A 14,473-nucleotide genomic window follows, 5' to 3' on the forward strand; every position below is an offset into this window, starting at 1 on the left:
GAATCAGCGGCTGCATGGTGTTGAACGCACTGGAGAAATCAAAAGGTGATTCTCACAGTGCTGCCGGGCTCTTCTAGGTGAGAGAGAGCTCGGTGTAGCAGGAAGATAACGGCGTTCTCCACTCCAACATTAGGACGGTAGGCAAACTGTAGTGGGTCCATGGAGGGGCCCACCTTAGAGCGGAGATGTCCCAGTATCAGTCTGTCCAGTGTCTTCATCAGGTGGGATGTTAGAGCCACTGGTATGTAGCTGCTGAGGTCTTTAGGGTGCAATGTTTTGGGCAGCGGTACCACACACGAGGTCTTCCAAATCTGTGGTACCACTCTCAGCTCAAGGCTCAGGTTGAAGACGTGCTCCATAACTCCACACAGTTCGTTTGCACAGGACTTAAGGAGCCTGGAGCTGATACCATCCGGTCCAGCTGCTTTCCTCGCTTTTATCTTCCTGAGCTCTTTTCTCACCTGGTCTGCTGTGAAGGACAAGGGTGGGGGATGAGTGGCTCCATCTTGGTGTGAAGTGGTTGTATTGTCCGATGAGCCAGAGGTGTGAGGGGCTGGGTGAGGAGGGCATAAGCCAGGTGACAGCAAGTGAGGGAGCGGCTGCATGGGGGGAGGAGTGGGTGCTTGATCAAACCTGTTGAAATGTAGATTTAGATCATTGACCCACTGCTGATCCCCCTCAACCTGTGCATGGGGTGTTCTGTAGCCTGAGGTGGTTTCCAGGCTTCTCCACACCCCTCTGATGTTCTTCCTCTGCAGCTGCTCCTCCATCTTCCTCCTGTAGCTGGCCTTTCCCTCCCTGATCTTCTTTCTCAGCTCCTTCTGCACAGTCCTCAGCTCCTCCTTATTCCCTGATCTGAAAGCTCTCTTCTTCTCCTTCAGCAGAGCTTTAATATCAGGGTTAATCCACGGCTTGTTATTTGAGAAGCACCGTACCACCCTGGAGGGAACAGTGTTCTCAAAGCAGAAGTTAATGTTGTCTGTAATGCAGTCTGTCATGGCTTTGATGTCCTCCCCATGTGGATCACAGAGTTCTGTCCACACAGTGGTGTTGAAGCAGTCCCTGAGAGCTGCCTCGCTCTCCACAGTCCACCTCTTCACCGTGCATCGGACCACAGGCTGCAGGTGAACAATGTTGTGGTCAGCTCTTCCTAGGGGAGGGAGGGGGGATGCAGAATATGCCTCTTTGGTGTTGGCATAAAACCAGTCCAGTGTCTTCTTGTCTCTTGTGGGGCAGGTGACATACTGAGTGTATGTGGGCAGAACAGATGAGGGAGAAGCGTGGTTGAAGTCTCCAGAGATGAGGAAGAGGACCTGTGGGTGCTGTGTCTGCAGCTTGTTGGTTACTGAGAGCAGGGCATCAGAAGCTGTCTCTGTCTTAGCAGATGGGGGAACATACACTGCTATCACAATAACATGTGAAAACTCCCGTGGCAGATAGTATGGCCTCATGCTAACTGCTAACAGTTCAATGTCCTTACTACACAGTTGTGCTTTAACAGAGCAGTGTGTAGATTTACACCACCTCTCGTTCAGGAACACAGCCAGGCCTCCTCCTTTCCCCTTACCACTGTCAGCTGTCCTGTCCACCCTCAGAAGGTGAAAGTTGTCCATCATAACAGTGGCGTCCGGGATGCTCGGTGTAAGCCAGGTCTCCGTGAAAAGAAGGACGCTGCTCTCTCTGTACTCCCGCTGGTATCGTGTCAGAGCTTCCAGCTCGTCCGTCTTGTTGGGTAGAGATCTCACGTTTCCATGGTGACGGAGGGAAGAACAGGTCTGAAGCGTCTCTTCTTTTCGCGACGCTGTTTTCCTGCACGGCATTCGCGGCGGGTCTTACGGAGTAGCTCCAGGGGAATCTCGTGTCTGTCCCGAGGGAACACTACAGCGCTACGCAGCGCGATCAGCTGTTCCCTCCTGTAAACAAAGCACACGCCGGCCGCTTCGTGCATTGTTACACCGGCCAGTCTGAAAGTTGTTAAAATACTCCGAAAAGACTCAAAAAAGTCAAAAAGTGCAGAGCTGTCTTAAAAGTATATACAAAGTAAAAAGCTAAGCAAAAAGTGAAATACATTAGAGAAAAAAATGAGGAAAAAGAGAGAACGAGTAAGAGCTGTTGCAAGCAGCTGCCGGCTTCGACCTGCGCCGGAAGTTACATTGAAGGAGTTCCCAGAGATGAAGAGCATTTCTCATTACTTAGCTGATTGATTCTTGCCATAATGTGAATTCTACCAGTTGTCAAATAGAGCTGTCAGCTGTGTACCAACCTGACTTCTGTACAACACAACTGATGGTCCCAACCCCATTAAGAAGGCAAGAAATTCCACAAATGAACCCTGACAAGGCACACCTGTGAAGTGAAAACCATTTCAGGTGACTACATCATGAAGCTAATTGGGTTTGCAGTGCTGTCAACAAAGCAAAGGGTGGCTACTTTGAGGAATTTAAAATATGAATCATATTTAGTTATTTCACACTTTTTTGTTTACTACATAATTCCATATGTGTTCATTCATAGTTTTGACGTCTTCAGTAAGAATCTACAATGTAAACAATCGTGAAAATAAATAAAAATGACAGGGTGTGTCCGAACTTTTGACTGGTAGTGTAATATTTTGTTCAATAATATAATATAATATAATAATTCCACTTTCTCTGTGCATCAGTGCATGATGTCCCTGTCTTTCCTGTCTCACAGCATTCTCAATCTGATTTGAAAATAAGTTAAAGATTCATTCGTTCATTCATATCTATTTATTCTATTCATAGATTTAATACATTATATTGCTTCCCCGTCCAAAGCGGCACAGTTAAAGTGGCTAACTATGCCACTGTATGTTATTTTAGGCCACTTCTTCATGTCATCCTCCCACCCCTCTATATTATTAGGCAGCAGGATTGTAATGTCTTGTTTGAGCTGTGACAGCTGGTGTTTCCATATGGTTTACGTGTCGAAGTAGTCGGAGAAAGTGGATTCGCGCTGACAGCTAGTAAGTAAAAACGTGGCTTCCGGTTCGTACCGGAAGTCTCACCCATAATTCACGCAAGGGCTCATGGGAGCTAGGAATAAGGTGGATAGGTAAGCATGACAACTGGAATGATAGTGGGTGTGGTCAAGTCCTAAAACTTAAGTTATAGTAACTTAGTTTCTCTGACAAAGACCAGGCATTAATTGATGCAAATAAGTTTATTAATAGACAGGTCATGAGAGAAATGGATGTAGGGATGAGAAGGGTCAAAGGAGATGAGATTAAAGAGTTGGAGGGGAAGGGATGAAATAGGTCACAGGAAAAGAGATAAAAAGGGGTCAGGGGAATGTGATGAAAAGAGGGGATGGGATGAAAACAATTGGAGGAGGTGGGATGAAAATAGTCGGGGGATGGGATGAAAACTGACAAAGTGAAGACATGAAAATGAAGAATGTGCAGATAGATGATGGTAGAGGAACCCAGGGAGTGGGAGGGTGGGGGCTCATCTCAGGAAGCTTTACATCCTTGTTCCTCCAAAAGAGTTTCAAATTGATTCCATCAAAACCAAGCGCCTGCTCTTCAGATTACCATCTTTAGATATCTGTAGACTTCACGTGGCAGGTAAGACTGAGGGATCCCTGCAGGGAACAGAGGAAATATGACTTCTCTGAAAGTGACAGAATGTCTGAATGGACGTGTCCTTGTTCCTGTAGAGGAGTTGGTTGCCAGCGTGCGGAGTGACTTGGTGGAAAGGGTGACGATAGAAGTCCTTACACAGCTCCTTGAGGCCCTCGTAACAGACGGTGTCTTGACTGAGTTGGAGAAAGAATCGATATCAGAGAAGAACCCAGTCAGAGCAGACAAGGTACGCCACTTCATTGACACTGTGAAGAAAAAGGGAGAGAAGGCCTGCAGGAAGATGATCCAACGTCTTCAGTCCATAGATCCTGCCCTTTCCGGTCACCTGAAATTGTCCTGTGATCAACCTGCTCAGAAAGGTGAGGCCACGTGTTTCTCTGGTGATGGTTGTGTTAACGTTTGCTTGAGCAGAGTAACTCAGAAGATCTGACCAGATGTGAGGATACGTTTATGTATAAATGCAGATAGTTCCAAAGAGTCCAGTTAGTCTTTCTTGATGCCCTATACAGTAAACTGATCTACAACACATCAGATGATCTGATTGTCTGTTGTTTTATCATTCAGAGGCTCTTGACAGGTGTCAACGTGAACTTAAATCTACTCTGAAGGAGAAGTTCCAGTCTGTGTTTAAGGGGATTGCTAAAGCAGGAAACTCAACTCTTCTGAATGAGATCTACACAGAGCTCTACATCACAGAGGGAGGGACTGCAGGGGTCAATGATGAACATGAGGTCAGACAGATTGAAACAGCATCCAGGAAACCACACAGACCAGAAACAAGCATCAGACAAGAAGACCTCTTTAAAGCCTCACCTGGAAGACATAAACCAATCAGAAGAGTGTTGACAAAGGGAGTGGCTGGCATTGGGAAAACAGTCTTAACACAGAAGTTCACTCTGGACTGGGCTGAAGACAAAGCCAACCAGGACATCCTCTTCATGTTTCCATTCACTTTCAGACAGCTGAATGTGGTGAAAGAGAGAAAGTTCAGCTTGGTGGAACTTGTTCATCACTTCTTTACTGAAACCAAAGAAGCAGGAATCTGCAGCTTTGGAAAGTTCCAGGTTGTGTTCATCTTTGACGGTCTGGATGAGTGTCGACTTCCTCTGGACTTCCACAACACTGAGACCCTGACTGATGTTACAGAGTCCACCTCAGTGGATGTGCTGCTGACAAACCTCATCAGGGGGAAACTGCTTCCCTCTGCTCGCCTCTGGATAACCACACGACCTGCAGCAGCCAATCAGATCCCTCCTGAGTGTGTTGACATGGTGACAGAGGTCAGAGGGTTCACTGACCCCCAGAAGGAGGAGTACTTCAGGAAGAGATTCAGAGATGAGGAGCAGGCCAGCAGGATCATCTCCCACATCAAGACATCACAAAGCCTCAACATCATGTGTCACATCCCAGTCTTCTGCTGGATCACTGCTGCAGTTCTGGAGGATGTGTTGAAAACCAGAGAGGGAGGAGAGCTGCCCAAGACCCTGACTGAGATGTACATCCACTTCCTGGTGGTTCAGACCAACGTGAAGAAGGTCAAGTATGATGGAGGAGCTGAGACAGATCCACACTGGAGTCCAGAGAGCAGGAAGATGATTGAGTCTCTGGGAAAACTGGCTTTTGATCAGCTGCAGAAAGGAAACCTGATCTTCTATGAATCAGACCTGGAAGACAGTAGCATTGATATCAGAGCAGCCTCAATGTACTCAGGAGTGTTGACAAAGACCTTTATAGTGAAGAAAAGGATGTACATTATCGAGGTGTTCAGTTTCATCCATCTGAGCGTTCAGGAGTTTCTGGCTGCTCTTCATGTCCATCAGACCTTCTCCAACTCTGATGTCAACCTGCTGGAAGAGAAAAAAAAAAATCTGTTGTCTAAACTCTTTAGTATCAAACCTAAACTAACACATTTCTACCAGAGTGCTGTGGACAAGGCCTTACAGAGTCCAAATGGACACCTGGACTTGGTCCTCCGCTTCCTCCTGGGTCTTTCACTGGAGACCAATCAGACTTGTCTACGATGCCTGCTTCCACAGACAGGAAGTAGCTCAGAGACCAATCAGGAAACAGTCCAGTACATCAAGAAGAAGATCAGAGGGAATCTTTCTGCAGAGAGAAGCATCAATCTGTTCCACTGTCTGAATGAAATGAATGATGGTTCTCTAGTGGAGGAGATCCAACAGACTCTGAGATCAGGAGGTCTCTCCACAGCTAAACTGTCTCCTGCTCAGTGGTCAGCTCTGGGCTTCATCGTACTGTCATCAGGAGAAGATCTGGACGTGTTTAACCTGAAGAAATACTCTGCTTCAGAGGAGGTTCTTCTGAGGCTGCTGCCAGTGGTCAAAGCCTCCAACATAGCTCTGTAAGTACATCATCAATAAATACACAGCAACCTGTCAGCTGGTCACAAAAGTTAAAGTCTTTTCTGTCATTGTCTTTTCAGACTGAATAACTGTAGACTCTCAGAGAGAAGCTGTGAAGCTCTGTCTTCAGTTCTCAGCTCCCAGTCCTCTAATCTGAAATATCTGGACCTCAGTGACAACAAACTGAAGGATTCAGGAGTGAAGCATCTGTCTGCTGGACTGAAGAGTCCAAACTGTAAACTGGAGACTCTGAGGTCAGTTTTCATTTATTTTCTTATCAGGCTTCTGAAGAATGGAGATCCAGTTTAAATGAGGTCTCTTGTCAGGACTGTCAGATAGAAAAGGAGTTGTTGGAAGACACACTTGAACATGTCAGCTTCTCCTTTAACATTTGAATGACACAAACCTCCTGAGACACCAAATCCAGGAAGAAGAAGGTCCTGGAATCAAAGAACTAATCAACAGTTTGTAGTCCAACATGTGTGAGGAGGAGATATTGATCCTGTAATGAGGTCAGCAGCATCTTATTTATTTATTTATTTATTTATGTATTTGATAGGGACAGTGAACATTAATGAACATCTATTTAGACAGCAATAGACGTAAATATGCCGGTTTATAGCAACAATGCTAATTTGCATCCACAGTCCCTAGGCAGGTAACACAAAAACATGGTAAGACATAGGACAGGACAATAGATGACAATAAGAGGACATCACAAGACAGTACATTAGTAAGAAGATAAAAGTCAATGGTTTCAAGACTGGTTTAATTTCAACCACTGCTTGAGGTGAGTTTTGAAGGTTTGTAATGTGGGACACTCCCTTATGGACAGTGGAAGACTGTTCCAGATCTTACTGGTCTTTACAGAAAGAGCATTTTGTCCAAAGGCTGTTTTTCTGTGTGGGACCTCACAGTCCCCTCTAGAGGAGGCCCTGGTCCTGAGACCACTGTGAGACCTTTTTTAACAAAGTCACACATGGGAGGTGGGGCAAGTCCGTGAACCACCTTGTACTTCAAACAAGCAAATTTAAGATTTTTAAAATTCTCAAGGCTCAGTAAGTTGTGCTTTTTTTTAAAGACATTACAAACATGAAATGACATTTAAAGACTTTTAAAGATTTTTTATAGAGTGATTCAATGATTTTGCATGTATTTACACCTGCCAGCAACCAACATGTAATACAATATTTAATGTGTGACAGAATCATTGAATTTAAAAACATTGTAGCAGCATGAAAGGGCATATTTGTTTAAAATTTTTCAAGTTGAATTTCACTCTATTAGATATTCTTTTAATGTGGCTCCAGAAACATAGTGTGGAATCAAGGGTCACACCAAGGTACTTGAATTCGGAAACAATTTCTACTTCCAAATTGCATTGGATGCAAAGGAGAGTGGCCTTTATTTAAATGTTCATTCATAATTTTTGCTACCTACCTCTCAGCAACTTTAGAAACTACAGGGAGGATACTGATTGGCCGATAGTTGACTATATTTGAACTGTCACCAGATGTAAAGATTGGGGTGACTGTAGCCGTTTTCCAAGACGATGGGACAACTTTTTGTTTAAATGATAAGTTGACCATACATGTTATTGGTGATAGAAGGGATTCTCTGCATAATTTGAGGACATCTGTATCCAGCCCATGAACATCCTTGGCTTTAGAAGTGTTTAGTGAGCCAATGATGTTAGTGACTTCCACCTCTGTTATTTCTCGTAGAGAAAAAACAGGCTGTGCAGGATTAATAAGAATAAGAAAAACCTTTATTAGTCCCGTGATGGAGAAATTGCTGTTCACAACAGCTTACAGAGTAAAAAAAAAAATAAAAAAAAAATAACGAGAGCAAAAAGAGTAGCTATAAAAGATAAATAATGAAATAGAATCGGATAGAAATATTGCACGGGTTGAATTTTAAAATATTGCATAGACTGGTGTCAAGCTGTTGTTTGGAGTTTTTACACTTATGGTGTAATACTATTGCACATATGATGGAGTAATACTGCACATATATCAGGTGTGTTGGTTGTGGAGCCTAACAGCAGCAGGAAGGAAAGACCTTCTGTATCTTTCCTTCACACATCGAGGGTGAAGCAGTCTGTCACTGAAGCTGCTCCTCACTCCTGTCAGGTCTCCATGCAGGGAGTGGGACTCATTGTCCAGCATGGATAACAGTTTAGCCAGGACTCTCCTGTCACCCACCTCCCCCACTGAGTCCAGAGGGCAGCCCAGGACAGAGCTGGACTTCCTGATGATCTTATCCAGCTTCTTCCTGTCCCTCTCTGTGATGCCACTGTTCCAGCAGACCACTCCGTACAGGATGGCTGATGCCACTACAGAGTCCTAGAAGATCTTCAGGAGTGCCCCTTTCACTCCAAAAGACCTCAGTCTCCTCAGAAGGTAGAGTCTGCTCTGTCCCTTCCTGTAGACTGGCTCAGTGTGGTGAGACCAGTCCAGTTTGGTGTTGAGGTGAACACCCAGGTACTTATAAGAGTCCACTTGCTCAATGTCCATTCCCTGGATGTTCACTGGTGAGGGGAGGGCAGAACGACGTCTACGGAAATCCACCACCATCTCCTTGGTTTTCCCCGCGTTGATCAGGAGGTGGTTTCACTGACACCAGTCCACAAAGTTCCCCGTCAGTCCTCTGTACTCTGCATCGTCATCATTATCTCTGATGAGGCCGACAATCGCAGAGTCATCAGAGAACTTCAGCAGTACACAGCTGTCTGTGTTGTGTCTGAAGTCTGCTGTCCCCTGTCCCCTGGGGGACACCTGTGCTGCTGATGAGTCAAAAGTCAATGTCAAGTCAAAGTCAGCTTTATTGTCAATTCTGACATGTGCAACACATAACAGGATTGAAATTTCTTTCCTCAAAGTTCCTACGGTGCAGCAACTTAAACACAAAATGTACAAATATGAAATGTAAAAATATAAGATATATATATATCTATGTATCTATATATACATACATATACATATACACATATATATACTACTACTACAGGTCAGACACACAGTTCCTGTTTCTCACAAACTGGTCTAATAGTTCTGGCAGCAAGAATAGATGGTGGGAACATTTCTGTTATCTCCCTGACTGAGTTAAGTTAAAAATGTTAAATTCATTAGCTATGACGGTTGGATTACTTACCATTGCATTGTTAAATTTCAGCTCAATATTTTTGTTTGAGTCTTTCATTTCTTTGCCAATTAATTGGTTAAGATTTTGCCAGATCTTTTTAGCATTTCCCTTTGCTTCGACAATTATATCCAAGAAGAATTTTGCTTTAGCCTTTCACAGACTTTGAGTGACTTTATTTCTTAATGTGAACTTTTGTCTGTCTATAGTGAGACCAGTTTTCAATGATTTTTTAAGTTGTTCATCTCGGTCATTATTTTCCTGCATTCATCATTTAACTAAGGTAATGAATTTCCTTTTTTCTTATGTTGGTTACCCTTTCTGGTGAAGTTTAACATTACTTCATTAATTTTTGTAAAGAACAAATTGCTAGAAATCTCTATGTCCTTGTTTTCTAATGTTTCACTCCAGTCAGTCCTTTGTAGAGCTGCTTCCAGATTTTGCATTTGATTTTTTGGAAAACAACACAACTGTGGGTCTATGTGAGTCATGAAGACTTTTTTTTTTTTCATACTTTTATTTATTGTTTTTTGCTTTTATATGAACATAAAAGAGGGATGAGGTCTGGCATTTATACATATACAGAGCAAGGGCAGGTACAAGTGCAGGTCACTGAAAAGTCTAGTTACAAAAGTAAAGATAAAAGGATTACAGTATACATATACATTATAAATCCACATGGTTATAACAGTCCCATTTTTTCCAATATTTGTCTCCCTTCTGCTTTTGTAAGCGAATAGTGAAGGTCATTTTCTCCATAATGCATATAGAGTTGATTATGTTGATAAGAAGGATGATGGTCGGAGGGTTCCTCTGGAGCCAACATTTTGTATGTATGAGTCACTCTTACTGTCCAAGGTACATTGAGGTAAAAGAAAAGTCAAGTCTCAGATCCAGGACCTCTGAAACCAATCGGCCCACTGCTTTCCAAAAAGGCACAATATAAGGGCATGACCAAAAAATGTGAGCATGATCTGCTGGAACCGACCCACACCCCCCCTAGCAGGAGCACTGAGACTCACTCAGTTTAGATTTTTGGTTAGGGGTAATAAAAGTACGTCGTCCGCGTATAAGCAGATTTTGTTTTCTATTCCCTTTATAGAAATACCCTCCAGGGCTGACTCCTCCCTGATAGCCTGGGCCAGAGGTTTGATAAAGAAGTTGAAAAGTGATGGGCTGAGCGGGCAGCCCTGTCTACATCCTTGTTGTAGCATTATCGGGTTTGAGAGACTCTCATTAATTTTTATCCTTGCTGATGGGGAGGAGTAAAGTGTTTTTATACTTTGTATAAAAAATTCACAGCAGCCAAATCTTCTCATAACTTGGAAAATGAAGTCCCATCCAACCGAATCAAAGGCCTTCTCTGCGTCAAGGCTGAGAAGAACCGCACTCAATTTTGTATCAGAGATGTGGTTAATAATATGGAGGACTCTCCTTATTAGGGTTCAAGCAGCGAATCGCCTTAATCGGGACAAGTGTGCTATGACTTTTCTAAGCGATTCTTCCAACGGGGCGAGAATAATCGGCAAAAAGCGGGCGTTTCGGCCCATTGAAACGAATGGAGAAGCCCGAAAAAATCGCCAACATTCCAAAAATTGCTTGGAAGTTTGTACGAGGCACGGGAAGTGTAGCTTTCTCTTCCTGAAAATGGCGTTTCGATACCTTTTGGTCAGGGTTTGGTCAGGGTCGCAGTTTACGTTTTGGGGAAATTTTGGAAAAAAAATTAAAAATCAGCGTTTATAATGGATCTCTATGAGCACACTCTAGCGCTCACTCTAACTTCAGAGTTTCGTCGAAATTCTGAAAAAAAAAAGGTTCAATCTTATTTGTGTGGGACGTACGGTTTGGGCTCGAGGCTCCTCCGAGCGAGGAGTGCGCCGATCAGTTTTCGATTTTTCCCCAGTTTTTTTGGACCTCCTTCTCACTCAGGCAGAGGTGAGAGGCAGAAGGAGACTCCAGCAGCAGGTGGCCCTGGTAGCCATGACAACCGGACCCTAACGAGCTTACACACGCAGCAGAAGAGGAGCACATTCACACAGACACAGAGTGCCAAAACATTATGACCAATCCTGACGAGCAGACTCAGCACAGGTGCACACAGATAGTGGAGGGAAAAGGGTTCTGAGTGGATAACAGGATCTGCCACAACATTAAAACCCCTCAAACCATTACTGCAGTACTGTAGGGGGCCAGAACCTGACACTATGACCCCCCCCACTCCAACCCCCCCATCTCCCCTCCCACTATAGCATTACAGACACAGACTGACAAAACATTAGGGACTCTCAGACTGTTACAGTAGGGAGGCAGAACACTCCATGCCCCCCTCTCCTTCCCTCCCTCCCCCTCCCCCCTCTCCCTCCCCCTCCCTCCAGTCCTCTCTATCCCTCCCTCCCCCCCTCCTACCTCCCCTCTCCTTCCCTACCCCCCACGCCCCCCCCCCAACATGCATGACATCAAACTCACACCCATCCAGTCACTTTGTTGCCGAGTGAAGTGATATACTACGATGATTTACCACGCACACTTGAAACTGGCAGTATCATCGGCACAGTCAAAATTTCCACAGGGATTTTCTAGTAATAATTAAAGCTATAAGCAGCATTGAAGGGGCCAAGCAGAAAGTTCAGCAGTCCAGATTTGCCATGTAACTCAATGCAGTTGCATCAGACACATAGCATTAGTCACAGCAGGTTTCAAGGCAAAAAACCCAGGATTGGTTGAGATATAAGGTCACTGCCTGTTTGACGGCTTTGCCGCCGATTTCGATAGGCTGTTACGGGTGAACGCTTTTGCCAATTGTCCCAGAAAGCAATGCATCGATAAGGCATGGTCTGAAGATGGCCTGTGCCAATTTTGATGAAGATCTGATGAAATTTGTGACCTGTGAAAATGTTTTGATGTTTCTGATTAAATCCAATATGGCGGCCGAATCAATTACGATGACATCACAAGTTGGCGTGGGTCGGCCTAAGGACGTCTAACAGTATTACCAGACACCATTAGTACATTTTAATTCCAAACACATCAACAGCAACAGGCCAAAAGGCATCTTACTTAATTCCAGCGCCCCCTAGAGGTCAAAGGTCGCCAAAATTTCTTGAGCGTCCCCCTGATCGGGTCCTGAGTCCATGCACCAAGTTTGGCTTTGATACATGCAAGGGTTGCTGAGATATGAGCTCACTTCCTGTTAGGGGCTTTGCCGCAAATTTTGATTGGCTGTTACGGGCGAACGGTTTTAGTTCCGAAGACAAAAAGTAATACATTAATGAAGCACGGTCCGTAGATGACGTGTGTGAAGTTTGGTGTCGATCGGACAAAATTTGTGACCTGTGAAAACTTTTAAGTGTTTTTGATAAAATCCAAAATGGCGGAGAATCCAATAGGGCGAAATTAACATCATAGGTATCGTTGATCTCGGCATGATCCAAGGAGTCCAACAGTACCAAGTTTTTGAATATCAGGCATACGGGTCAAGAGTTATAAGCAAAAACGCAATTTCGCTAATTACAGCGCCCCCTAGTGGCCGAATGACACCAAATTTTTATTACGCACTTCTAATGGAGTGTCGAAGCGCGTGACCAAGTTTGGTCTTCGGAAGTCAAAAGCGTCACCGAGATATAAGAAAACATCCTGTTTGGCGGCTTTGCCGCCGACTGCGATTGGCTAGCATGAAAAGTTGGCATGAACTGTCACTGGGGCAACCCACGGTATCTGCGGATATCACAATTTCATTTCAAATAAAAACGCGTCAAGAGGTATGAGCAAAAACAATGTTTTGCTAAGTATAGCGCCCCCTAGTGGCCACAAGACACCAGATTTTTGTCGTGCACTTGGGACAACATCTGGAAGGGTGGTACCAAATTTGGTTTCATTGCACCAAAGCGTTGCCGAGATACGAGCTCAAATGGAAAACAGTGCCGTCGCCGCAAATTTTGGTTGGCTGTTACGGGCGAACGGTTTTAGTTCCGAAGAATAAAAATACTATTTTAATGAAGGATGGTCTGTAGATGAGGTGCGCGAAGTTTGGCGTCGATCAGACAAAATTTGTGACCTGTGAAAACTTTTAAAGGTTTTTGATGAAATCCAAAATGGCGGAAAATCCATCATGGCGGAAATTGACGCCATATGGTGCGTTGAACCCGGCGTGGTCCAAGGATGCCGAGGATAACTTGTTTTCAAAAATCGGACATACGGTTCAAAAGTTACATGCACAAATGTACTTTAAACTTTGACCCGTTGGTGGCGCTAGAGCGTGGTTAGTGCTTACATGAAACTCTGTCAAAGTAATGTTGAGACTGTCCTTAATGGGCTGCCATAGACTCCCATGGCGGAATAATAATAATAGGGAAGAAAACGTACAATCACAATAGGTGTCCTACGCAGCTTCGCTGCTTGGCCACCAACTAGAAAATTCCCGCAGGAAATTTTGAGAGTGACTCGAGGGCTGCTGCCGGGGTTATTAAAAAAAGAAAAGGAAAAAGATGTTAGCATTACCATTACTAATGTTGGCATTACCATTACTGTTGCTGACGCACTAAACTAGGCTAAGGCTAGAGATTAGCACAGTCCACACACACAATAGAAAACATTCAGCTCAGATGTACACACAGAGCAAGCAGAGTGACAGTCACCTCAAAAAATGTCTTGCTTTACCTCTCTGTTACTGCCTGTCTGTCTTTTACCCTCTCTCTGTCTCTTTCTTTGTTATTTACTTAAATAAACTGAAATTAACTGCCAAGGACTACAAAAATGGCTGCAGCTGTGGCCCTGTCCCGAGGCTGCCATGGTGACTCTGCTGGTTGCCATGACTACTCACAGACACAGGGGAGGAGAAGGAAGAAATTTAGATTTTTTGCCCTCTGACAGTCCTCGCATTTGGGCTCACTGAGGCAAAACCAAAGCTCACATCAGAAAAAAAAACAGACAGTGATTGGCAGGAGAAGTTCCCGAACACACTGATGTAATTTTGGTGTCTCTGGAGTAAATATTGTGGAAACTGTGGCGAGTATAAGAAGAGGGTGGATTCAGCTTTCCTCGAAAATCAGCTTCAAATTTTGAATGGGAGTTCATGGGCAGTTGGAGCGGGACACTCCTCACTCTGGGGCACGCCATTCAAATTCAGAAAATGTCTCGAGACACGACTCCCCATATAGCTTAGCTATATGGGGAGTCGTGTCTCGTGCGTAGCCTCGAGTCACTAATAAAACTGCAAAGAAACACGCAGAAGATTAATAGCGCCTTGTGCCATAGGCTCCCATAGCTGCTAGCAGCGTGTCATAGGCACTCGGCACTAACTAGAAAATTCCCGCGGAAATTTTTGAAGTGCCTGTATTGATTCTGTATTGAAAAAGCACACCTCAAA

The 14,473-nt window shown here is 44.3% G+C and overlaps 1 protein-coding gene across 1 annotated transcript in view; it reads left to right on the top strand.

Annotated features, from left to right (window-relative positions):
* Positions 1–14,473, top strand: part of LOC311509578 (NACHT, LRR and PYD domains-containing protein 14-like) — a gene marked incomplete at both ends in the record, with an annotated part of 67,560 nt that overhangs the window by 5,385 nt on the left and 47,702 nt on the right. Inside the window, 4 exons of the mRNA XM_084574810.1 lie at positions 3,506–3,586; positions 3,679–3,963; positions 4,169–5,966; positions 6,048–6,221. Of these exons, the coding sequence (XP_084430936.1) occupies positions 3,506–3,586; positions 3,679–3,963; positions 4,169–5,966; positions 6,048–6,221 (2,338 nt within the window). The remainder of the gene's footprint in view (positions 1–3,505; positions 3,587–3,678; positions 3,964–4,168; positions 5,967–6,047; positions 6,222–14,473) is intronic.

Source organism: Chelon labrosus (assembly GCF_963514085.1).
Source record: "Chelon labrosus genome assembly, chromosome: 24".
Classification (NCBI taxonomy): Eukaryota; Metazoa; Chordata; class Actinopteri; order Mugiliformes; family Mugilidae; genus Chelon; species Chelon labrosus.